At 48.1% G+C, this 12011-nt stretch overlaps 1 protein-coding gene across 1 annotated transcript in view; it reads left to right on the top strand.

Moving 5' to 3' along the window:
* Positions 1-6348: 6348 nt before the first annotated feature.
* CPT1A (carnitine palmitoyltransferase 1A) overlaps positions 6349-12011 on the top strand; it is a 10010-nt gene continuing 4347 nt past the window's right edge. Inside the window, exons 1-4 of the mRNA XM_028501492.2 lie at positions 6349-7225; positions 8746-8898; positions 9630-9743; positions 9990-10082. Of these exons, the coding sequence (XP_028357293.1) occupies positions 7025-7225; positions 8746-8898; positions 9630-9743; positions 9990-10082 (561 nt within the window). The 5' untranslated portion in view covers positions 6349-7024. The remainder of the gene's footprint in view (positions 7226-8745; positions 8899-9629; positions 9744-9989; positions 10083-12011) is intronic.

Below are 12011 nucleotides of genomic sequence, written 5' to 3'. Positions count from 1 at the left end.
AGGGAGACAAAAGACCTGTATGCAGAAAAGTATAAGACACTGATGAAAGAAATTAAAGATGATACAAACAGATGGAGAGATATACCATGTTCTTGGATTGGAAGAACAAATATTGTGAACATGACTATACTACCCAAAGCAATCTACAGATTCAATGCAATCCCTATCAAATTACCAATGGCATTTTTTACAGAACTAGAACAAAGAATCTTAAATTTTTTATGGAGACACAAAAGATCCTGAATAGCCAAAGCAGTCTTAAGGGGAAAAGAACGGAGTTGGAGGAATCAGGCTCCCTGACTTCAGACTATACTACAAAGCTACAGTAATCAAGGCGATATGGTACTGGCACAAAAACAGGAATATAGATCAATGTCAGAATGGGAGAAAATATTTGCAAATGAATCAACGGACAAAGGATTAATCTCCAAAATATATAAACAGCTTATGCATCTCAATATTAAAAAAACAAACAACCCAATCCAAAAATGGGCAGAAGGTCTAAAGAGACATTTCTCTAAATGGAACAGGATAGAAAGCCCAAAGATAAACCCACGCACCTATGGTCAACTGATCTATGACAGAGGAGGCAAGGATATGCAATGGAGAGTACAGCCACTATGGAGAACAGTATGGAGGTTCCTTAAAAAGCTACAAATAGAGTCACCATATGATCCAGCAATCGCACTACTTGGCATATACCCAGAGAAAACCATAATTCAAAAAGACATATGCACCCCAATGTTCTTTGCAGCACTATTTACAATAACCAGGACATGGAAGCAACCTAAATGCCCATCAACAGATGAATGGATAAAGAAGAAGTGGTACATCTATACAATGGAACATTACTCAGCTATAAAAAGGAACGAAATTGGGTCATTTGTAGAGGTGTGGGTGGATCTAGAGACTGTCATACAGAGTGAAGTAATTTAGAAAGAGAAAAACAAATATCATATATTAATGCATATATGTGGAACCTAGAAAAATGGTACAGATGAACCGGTTTGCAGGGCAGAAATAGATACACAGATGTAGAGAACAAATGTATGGACACCAAGGGGGGAAAGCGGCGGGTGTGGTGGTGGTGTGATGAATTGGGAGATTGGGATTGACATATATACACTAATATGTATAAAATGGATAACTAATAAGAACCTGCTGTGCAAAAAAATAAATAAAATTTAAAAAAAAAAAAGATGGTCACGATCATGATGATGCTTTCTTTTCCCAAGTAACACATTCCCTGAAATGAATGCACCCAAAGCGGTTGGAGAGAAGCACAGTCATTGTAGGAGACTTGAGCTTTGCCTGGCAGATCAAGTGACTAAAAGATATAACGGGATTGAGGTCCTGGATCTTAGATTTAATTATCTTGATTTTTAAAAATTGATAAGCAAATGGCACGTAAGTCTGCAGCGTTAGGAACTGAGGAGGTGGTGACACTTCAGATACAGAGACGATTTAAATAAGAGGATCCTAGGTTCCATAGCAACACATTTGAAAATCTCGATGAAATGAGGATTTTCTGCAGGAACACAAATGAGTAAAGTGGACCCCAGACAAGGTAGACAATCTGAGAAGGTCGGTGTGCATGGATGACAGACAGGTGGTTGGAGTGTGAACCGGGTGGCAGCAGCTTCGTGGCTTTGAAGAGTGGGCAGCTCCAGAGGCTTCAGGAAGGAAGGAAGCTGCCTGATGGCCTGCCAGGACTAGCCTCACTCTGGTCATGACAGTTACCTGCACGGAGCCTGCCCGGTGCCGGGCTGAGTGCTGGCAGCAGCCGGTTAACCCTCATAGCAACCCCGGGGAGGGTACTTTCTCATCTCCACTTTATACTCGAGGAGGTGGGGTATCCTGCCTGCAATCTATAGCTCGTTTGCGGCAAAGCTGAGCTTGGATCCAAGCAAGCTAGTTCTAGAACCCATGTCCTCAACTGCTGTGATACAGCTTTTCAGCTGATGGATGCACGAATAAAGAAAGCCACGGACCAATTGTGCTCACAAATGCAGATGCAAAAATCTAAGTAAAATAAGAGCAAATAGCATCTACCAGTATAGGGAAAATATAATCACCAGCAATAGTTAATAGCAGCGGCAGGAGGACGGTTTGGTCTTAGTAAATCTGATAGTAGATTAAGTCATATTACTAGATCAGAGAAGAAACCAGTCATTGCGGCAGATGCTAACGAGGCATTCAAAACGTAGCATCCTGTCTCGATAACTCTTAGTATAGGGGCTGTTTCCTTAACACGGTAAATCTCATCGTGTATCAGCCAGCAGCGTATTCCTCAAAGGTAATGTGTGGAGGCGACCCCATTAAAACAAGAAGGACGAGGAGGCTCCAGGAGGCTGTTCCCAGACAGCTTTCCATGAAGTACAGCGAGTGCAGCCGACAGAATCATGGGACCGGAGGAATATTCGCACATCTGCTCCGAAGATGGAGCGGGCGGAAGAGCTTTTACGGTTAAGAGGCGTGTTCGGGAAGGAGGCCCGGTGCAGAATTATACAGAGACCAGCATCTTGCTCGTACAGCCACAATAGCCAAGCAGGAAACATAGTAGGAAAATGTGATGCAAACCGGAAACAAAAATCTGGGACCCCAGATGTTTCTTTCTTTCTTTGTTCCTTCATGCGGGCATGTGTGCCGTGCCACGCGGCTTGTGGGATCTGAGTTCCCCGACCAGGGATTGAACCCGGGCCCTCGGCAGTGAAAGCGTGGAGTCCTAACCACTGGCCCGCCAGGCGTCTGTTTATAAAGCAGACGGGACCTTTGGGAAGGAACGCCCAGAGCTGTCGAGAAGGGATGGACTCTCAGAAAGGGAGAGAAGGCTGTGATTTTGGATAGAAAGACTCGTCACCGTGGAGATGGATGTTCCCGGTTCACGCGTGCAGTGTGAACATAGTAAGAGGTCCGGAGTTGCTTGTAGGAAAGGAGCTTGACCGCTTTACCTTCACGTTCATCTGGAGGGCTAACGTTTATATGAGAATAAACAGTAATATTCTGAAAAGGAAGAGTGGTCAGGTGGACACGGGGCAGGCTGAGGTGGTGACTTGTTCTTTCAAAGCCAAAAATATAGAAATCAGAAGCTTATAGTAATTAATACGGTGTGGTTTTGGTGCCAGAATAGTTCTGTGAAACCATATAGCAATTCATTTAACATTGATGGGAAGGAATGACTTGAGTCATCAGTGGACTTGGAAAAACTGGCTAGATGGTTCCATTTCAGGAAAATAAACCGCCCAATAGAAAAACATGGAGTCAGAGCAGAAATTGGTGGTTCACAAGAGAAGAAAAATACCAGCAAACAGTCAGGGAATGTGCAGCAAGAGTTTAATCTTACTAGGAATCTAATGAGTGCAGCTTAAATAAGACTGAGTTTTTGCCTGTGCAGTTTGCAAAGAGCTTTTCTACATTCTGTGTTTGGAAGGGTGGCCTGAGAAAGGGGTGTTCGAACTCAGCAGTTGGGAATGGTCACCTGTAGGGCGCACACAGCCTGAAGAATCGCTGGGAAGGCACACCCGTTTACCCAGCAAATTCTACTTTGAGAATTGTATTCAGTGAAAGGACAGGTTGACAAAGATGAGTTTAAGCGTGCCCCTCTGTAAAAATTTGAAGCAATCTGAAAGGTTCTCAAAGTGAAATTTGTTAGACTGTGGCATTTTTGTACATGGAATATTATGTAACTATTAAGTGATGTCTATGGTGTATTCTGTGAAAAAACTTAGTCATAAAACAAGATGTTATTCATCGTTTACAAGTGATCCGCAAACTCTGGCCCACAGGCTGCAGGGGCCCTTCAGCTAGTTCACATGGCCCTTGAGTGGAGAATGGTCTTACTTTCTTTGTTGTTTTTTTGACTGCGTTGGGTCTTCGTTGCTGCGTTACATAACTCATTTCCCTTATAAAAATTTGTTTCATTGAGTGCATTTTTCATCGTTATTTATTTGTAAAATTTATTTATTTTATTATTTATTTATTTTTGGCAGTGTTGGGTTTTCGTTGCTGCGCGCGGGCTTTCTCTAGTTGCGGCGAATGGGGGCTACTCTTTGTTGCGGTGTGCGGGCTTCTCATCGCGGCGGCTTCTCTTGTTGCAGAGCACGGGCTCTAGGCGTGCAGGCTTCAGTAATTGTGGCACGCGGGCTCAGTAGTTGTGGCACGCGGGCTCTAGGCACGTGGGCTTCAGTAGTTATGGCGCACGGGCTTAGTTGCTTCATGGCATGTGGGACCTTCCTGGACCAGGGCTCGAACCCATGTCCCCTGCATTGGCAGGCGGATTCTTAACCACTGCACCACCAGGGAAGTCCCTGGTCTTACAGTTTTAATAGTTGAAAAAAATTAAGATTGTTTTGTGATAGGTGAAAGTCAAATGAAATTTCAGAGAGCAGAGATCGAGTTTATGGGCACGTGGTCATACCCACTTTTTGGCGTATTGTCCGTGGCTATTTGTGAGCTACGGTGGCAGAGCTGAAAAGTTGCAGCAGAGACCACCTGGCCCACCAGGACGATGATATTTACCACCTGCATTTTACAGACAACGTTTCCTGACTCTCACTTTATTCTATGCAAAGTCTGGAAAGGAGAGATGGAAAATATTGGCAGGCAGTGCTCTGAGGATTGATCTTCATTTTCTTATATTTTTCTATGTTTTAATTTTTTGCATAAGCATGTATTACAGTGACTCTTAAATCAAGTTACTCTTTCAAAGTTAAGGGTTGTTTTAATACCCTAAGGGCTCATTTATTCTTTGCGCTCCGGCTAGAAACAACCAGAACGTCCTTCTTGTTCTCTCCGCCCACACCAATTCTTCACATGGCACTCAGTCTACTGAAAATGATCGATTGAAGTGATCTGTTAATAGTGTAAATCAGATTCATCTGTTCAAAGATTCTTTCCTGCACGCTTGGTTGAAGGCCAGCTCTGTCAGGGACAGGGCTCGTTGTGGAGGCTGGTCGCAGCAGGTTAAGTGGGCTGCAGGCATAACCCAGCTTGGCTCTGTGAGGGGTCTGAGCACACTAATATTCAGTGCGTTGGCCACGAGGTTTTGAGATGGCCATTTTTTAAAATTGTGGGTGTAATGCATGATTGCGCTGACCACTTACACAGTTAAAGTTTGATGTTGGAAAGCTGACTTCAAATAAATCATTGCATCATCTATCCCAAGTTAACCTGTATTAAATGACTAAAATACCACATTTATACTTCTTCCTTGTCCCCTCCTTCCCTCCGTGCTCCCCAGTGTTTCATGATGAGCCCCTTGGAAAGCACCCCCATAGTAAGCTCCCCTCCTGTAGGCAGTTCTCCCAAAGGCATATTTGGCAAATGACCTGGGACCCCCTGCTGACCGTAGGCCAGAATGAGGAGTTAGAACCTCTCGGACCCCATCCAAGGGAAATTTAATAACCGGTGTATTAAAGGACGAGTGTTGTGAGCTGGTGGGTCTTTGTGCTGGGCGCTGGGGGCCACCAGAGGCTGGGATGGCACTCAGACCCCATGGCCGGCTGGCTTCATCCCTGTACATGCAGGATGGCGGGGACAGCCAAGGTTAAGTCAACCCTACCAGCCTTGGGGGTGGGGGGAAGAGCCCTGCAATGCTACTCACGGGTCTGGCTCGCACACCGGAGGTTCAGCCTTGCCAGCTCCTGAACTTACTTAACAGTATCGGCCTATTGCAGGGTGTCCCCTGTCACCCTGGGGCCACCACCAAATGCCCAGAGGGATGTCGTCTGGTCGGGGATCATCTGGGTCTACAAACTGCCGCTCAGCACTTTCCCGTCCACGTGGGGGAACCTGGTCGTCTTCGAGCAGGTGGTTTGCAGATGGTTTCCTCCCATGGCACGGGTGCTGGGCTGCCCCGCGCTCCCGTGGACCTGAGCCAGCTCTCGAGCATCACCTGCTGTGCCATCTGCACTTCACCTGCAGGGTCCCAGCCACCGGCGCCTCTAGCCCTGCCATCATCCGCCTCCCCTCTGCTCCCTGACGCCCGCGTTCCTGGACCCCGTCAGGGCCTGCACCCTGCCCTTCTCTGTTCCCATCTTGCCTCCCTCTTTTCCTCCTGGACTTGGATTCCACAGCCTGTCACCGTCACCCCGACCTCGGCCCTGGGGCCCCAAGCGCAGCAGACGCGTCGCCAGCGCAGTCCAGGTGTCTGCCTGCTTTGGTCCTGCGTGGCCGGAGAAACACCCCAAATCGCTGGCTCATCTTCCTTAATTCATGAGCCCTGACTCTGATGACCCCAGACCACCCACTCGCTGTGCCCTTAGAGCCTGTTTCACACACCCCCCCTTTTTTTTTTTTTTTTGCGGTACGCGGGCCTCTCACTGCTGCGGCCTCTCCCGTTGCGGAGCACAGGCTCCGGACGCACAGGCGCAGCGGCCACGGCTCACGGGCCCAGCCGCTCCGCGGCATGTGGGATCCTCCCGGACCGGGACACGAACCCGCGTCCCTTGCATCGGCAGGCAGACTCTCAACCACTGCGCCACCAGGGAAGCCCCACACCCCCCTTCTGACTCCAGTGCCGCCTCCCCATCCTCACTCTCAGGAGGTGAACTTATTTCACCGAGAAAATGCGAACATTCTAAAGAGACCTCCCGTCTGTCTCCCACCGCCTCTGCCAGCTCCCACACAGCTGTTCCCTCCTGCTTTCTCTCCCTCCTGTCTACTGGGGGGTGGGGGGCTGTGCGCTGCAGGCGCCGGCCACCCACCCACTTCCCGCTCCCTGGAGGAGGACATTCCCAACCAGCCCCCTCTCCTGAAGTTAAATAATTTCCTACTCCTGCCTGCCGATCTCCTGGTCCTGTCCTGTATCCCTCCATAGCCACGTCTGCACTCGGGCAGGTGTGTGAAACTCAGGAAATTGGGTCATGGCACCAGTTGCATCTGGAAACAGAAACCTGGACCCGCCCCCCTTCCTTTGCAAAGCTAATGACGTTTCCACCTGCCTGCTGCATAAGCCCGAGTAAAAATTGACGATGACTAAAAACTGCAGCTGACGGAGTGTGCTTTTCCCGGCTGACCTTAAGCGATGCCCTCTTATGCTTTGGTTTGTCAACATGCCCTGCCTTGTGTTAAAATATTTTTCCTTTCCCAGGACATGGGCAAATTTTCCCTCACCTACGAGGCCTCCATGACCCGGCTCTTCCGAGAGGGCAGGACGGAGACCGTGCGTTCCTGCACCACTGAGTCGTGCAACTTTGTGCTGGCCATGGTGGACCCCACGCAGACGGTAGGTGCTGCCCGGCCGGGAGCGGGACAGTGCTTTTCACAGAACAGCCCCTGAGGTTGACACGCAGCCTTCCCTGATTAAATCCCATGCATACTTTCTCCAGCAGGTCCATATCCAGCATCTCCTTTCCTTCACCCCTCTCGAAGGGACAGAGAGTATTAAAAGGTGACCATCGGGGTCTTCCCTGGTGGTCCAGTGGTTAGGACTCCACGCTTCCACTGCAGGGGGTGCGGGTTCAACCCGTGGTCGGGGAGCTAAGCTCCTGCATGCCTCGTGGTGTGGCAAAAAAAAAAAAGAAAAAATTTCAAAAAAGAAAAGTAACCGTCAGGACAGACACAAAGGTTCATGTTTGCATCAATCTTCTGTCCTTCTGTAACTTCTGTAAATCAGATTATACTTCCTAAGAGTCTTTAAATCAGAGCAGGACACAGCCAGTGAATAAAGGAGTGGCAGGGAGACGCTGCAAGACAGTGCAAGGAGTCGGCGTCCGGCCGGGAAGACAGGGACTATCACAGGAGCCTTCTGCTTGGGGTTCCTGAAGCCGCCCACGCAGAAGCTCCTTGAACAGGCTCGGGGCTCCAGGTTTTCTGTACGTTGCCTGTGACAACCCTAGCGGTGGCCCATGAAGTATCATCCGTTCATTTTTGTAGATAAAGGAACAGAGACTTAGATGAATTCGGCCAACTGCTGGGCCGCACACCTAGTTAGGGGCTCAGGCCCACCCGCGGCCAGTTCCACCTGACCCGGAGTGCAGGTGCCTGCTGACCCCCGAGGAGACATGGCCCAGGGCTCCTGCTCTGCTCTGGAGGAAGCTCCCTTCTGGAAGGGCTTTCGATTCTGTGGGAAGAGCTCAGTAGGTCTTGTGACGGATTGCTCTGATCTGTCATCAGCTGCCTTCAGAATCAGCCTTGAGGACCAGTTCTGGAGTGGGTGGGCCGAAGCCCGGATGGGCCTCCACATCCCACGGAAGGGTGCCGTGTCACCTCGTGCTGTGATTGACTGAACAGGGCCCAGATGAAGCTGAAGCAGGCTTTTCGGGTCCACCCTGGAGGCCCCGGAAGCGCTGTTTTAGTAGAGCTTCCAGACCGCTCTGGAGGGTTATTTATGACCCGCAGGAACATCGCAGCCCGCTGAGAGGGACGGACCGTCATTTCCACCTGATGAGACTCGGAGGCTGGAGCTCTCCTACCTGCTTGGTGGTCTCATTTGTACAAAAGGTGGAACGGTGCCCAGTGGGCTGTACACAGGACCCCGAAACTGCCTCTCCAACAACTTGTCCCCCTGCAGCCTCCACGCCGCCCCGTTCGCAGCGAATCTGCGGAAGCGGCAGTCGGCCGGTGGGGTTTCTGGTCAGGTCGCCTTGGCAACCACCCAGGGCCCCCCCCCCCGCACCCGCACCGCCACTGGTGACCTGCTTTCTCAGCACCCTGTCGGACCGCTGGAGGGGAGGGCCCTGAGCCGCATCCTGCAGCCTAGCCCGTGAGGCGCGACTTGAAAGTCCCCGTCTTTTGTTATTTTAGGCTGAACAGAGGCTCAAGTTATTCAAGATTGCATCCAGGAAGCATCAGCACCTGTGCCGCCTGGCAATGACCGGCTCGGGGATCGACCGCCACCTCTTCTGCCTCTACGTGGTGTCCAAATACCTCGCTGTTGACTCTCCTTTCCTGAAGGAGGTGAGTCACTTGGGGGGCAGCCCGCTCAGCTTTCTCGGCTGAACCCAAACTTAGTAGATCAGTAGTACAGCTTTGCCAGTCGGAACTGGCCTCACAGCCGGGTCTTGGGGCTCAAGTGTCCTCACCATGGAAAGCTGGAGCCGCATTTCTTCAACCCCTGGAATGCCATGGCTCGTACTAAAATAATTAGCAGGTGATGAGCTCTGAGTGTTTCTTTCTTTTTTCTCGGCCGTGCCACGCGCCATGCGAGCTCTCAGCTCCCCAGCCAGGGGTTGAACCCATGCCCCCTGCAGTGGAAGTGTGGAGTCTTAACCACTGGACCGCCAGGGAAGTCCCAATAAAATTGAATTTTTTAATAATGGCTGTGTTTAACAAGCAGCTTGGAAAATTCCGGAAATTTGGCAGCCAGCTCGGGGGAGCTGGTACCAGTCAGCTCCAGCACACCACTGCCCCCATTCCGAATCTGACTCCACGTATCTGCCACCTTCCCTGCCTTAAGACCCCATCAGCCGGTGTTGGCCCCTCCAGTCCGGGTGTCCTCACCTGCTCCATCCCTCTCCGCAGACCTCCTGCCCCGAGCCGGCGAGGCCTTCAGGGACGTAGGCCTCTGGTGTCTGAAACAGTCTGAACACCGAGCAAGCCCTTTCTTGTCTTCCACCCGGGCTCCTCGGGGACAGAAGAGGATGGAATTGGGAAGCGTTGTTGAAACATTTCCTTGTTTTCCTCCACAGGTGCTATCTGAGCCTTGGAGATTATCCACCAGCCAGACCCCTCAGCAGCAGGTGGAACTGTTCAATTTGGAAAGGAATCCAGAGTACGTGTCAAGCGGAGGCGGCTTTGGACCGGTAAGTGGCCAAGCGTCTGCAGACATTGATGGCAGTCTCCGAGTGAAAATGTCAGAAATTCCCTTTGCCCGTGGCCTCATTGCCCAGAGTTCTATTGATGGATTGGCCATGCCCCGTGGCATGCAGGATCTTAATTCCCCGGCCAGGGACGGAACCCGTGCCCCCTGCAGTGGAAGCGTGGGGCCTCAACCACTGGACCGCCAGGGAAGTCCCCCCACGGATCCATTTAAACCTGCTTTTCCGTAGGTTGCTGACGACGGCTATGGGGTGTCGTACATTCTCGTGGGTGAGAAGCTCATCAGTTTCCACATTTCTTCCAAGTTCTCCTGCCCTGAGACAGTAAGTACAAAACAAAAGTTCTCTTTTCTAAAGATGGAGTTTTTCACTGTTTTCTTTTGAGCACATCCTTGATTTGACAGAAAATTTCAATTAAGTTATGTACTCTTACTTGGTTGGGACATTTTCAACACAAGGATTTTGAAAGTCTCTTAATAGTTTTAAAGGGATCGATCTTACTTGGTTGAAAGTGTGTATCTTTGCTGGTCGCAGTGGTTTTAAATCGTAACGTTGGAGTGCTTCTACAGCTTCCAGGCTCTCTGTAACATTGGAGGGTGGATTAAGATTCGTGTGCACGTGCTAAGAAGTACATATACACATTGAAGCAGGGGTCTGCAGTGTTCTCTGTGAATGGAACCCGTGACCACCTTCCTAGCATGGCACATTTAATCCTTATTTATATTCTCTCCTTTCCACATTGTACATAGCCTGACAGGCAATGCCAGGTTCACCTTTAACAGAGAAGATTGGAATTCACTTGCTTATTGTGTTTTATGTAACACATTGACGTTAGGGGAAACCTTAGATTAGGGGAAACCACACCCACACAGAATGTAAATTGGTGCAGCCACGATGGAAAACAGTATGGCGGCTCCTTAAGAAACTAAAAATAGAGCTACCATATTATCCTGCAATCCCACTCCTGGGCATATATCCAAAGAAAACTCTTAATTCAAAACGATAACATGCACCCCAAAGTTCATAGCAGCACTGTTTACAACAGCTAAGACGTGGAAGCAACCTGAATGTCCATCAAGAGATGAATGGATAAAGAAGATGTAGTGTGTGTGTGTGTGTGTGTGTGTGTGTGTGTCTCTGTAAGTCTGCTTCTGTTTTATTATATTCACTCATTTGTTTCATATTTTAGATCCCATGTGTAAGTGATAACACACAGTATTTGTCTTTCTTTGTTTGACTTATTTCACTAAGCATTATACCCTTCAAGTCCATCCATGTTGTTGAAAATGGCAAAATTTCATTCTTTTTTATGGCTAAGTAGGATTCCATTGTGTGTGTGTGTGTGTGTGTCTATACACACACACACACACACACACACACACACACAGTGGAATATTACTCTGCCATAAAAAAGAATGAAGTAATGCCATTTGCAGCAACATGGTTGGACCCAGGGATTATCGTACTAAGTGAAGTAAGTCAGACAAAGATATATATCACATGCAATCACTTATATGTAGAATCTAAAAAAATGATAAAAATGAACTTACTTACAAAACGGAAATAGAGTCACAGACATAGAAAACACACTTATGGTTACCAAAGGGAAAAGGGGGTGGGGAGGGATAAATCAGGAGTTTGGGATAGCAGATACACATTACTATATATAAAGTAGATAGTCAATAAGGACCTACTGTATAGCACAAGGAACTCTACTCAATATTCTGTAGTAACCTGTATGGGAAAAGAATCTGAAAAAGAATGGATATATGTATATGTATAACTGATTCACTTTGCTGTACACCTGAAACTAACACAACATTGTAAATCAACTATAATATAAAATAAAAATTAAATTAAAAAAACAAACTATCAGAGTTATTTCACTGCAAAAGATAAAGTGTTAGAAGCTAATGGAAACTTCAAAAGGTGTGTGACAATTAGCTGAGGCATGGAAATGATGTTTGCTCCATACAATAAGTTATATGACAAGAATAAGACAAGTACTGTTCAAACTACTCTTGATAAGTTGTTTTTACAAAGAAATAAAGCACCTTAGTTTTCAAAAACAAAACAAAACAAATATACACTACAATATATAAAATAGGTAAGCAACCAAGTCGTACTGTATAGCACAGGGAACTGTATGCAGTGTCTTGTAATAACCTATCATGGAAAAGAAAAAAACACACACCCACACAAACATGTATGCTATCTTTTTTTTTTTTTTGCGGTACGCGGGCCTCTCACTGT

Source organism: Physeter macrocephalus, chromosome 16 (genome assembly GCF_002837175.3).
Source record: "Physeter macrocephalus isolate SW-GA chromosome 16, ASM283717v5, whole genome shotgun sequence".
Lineage (NCBI taxonomy): Eukaryota > Metazoa > Chordata > Mammalia > Artiodactyla > Physeteridae > Physeter > Physeter macrocephalus.
This window is presented reverse-complemented; position numbering and strand designations above follow the sequence as displayed.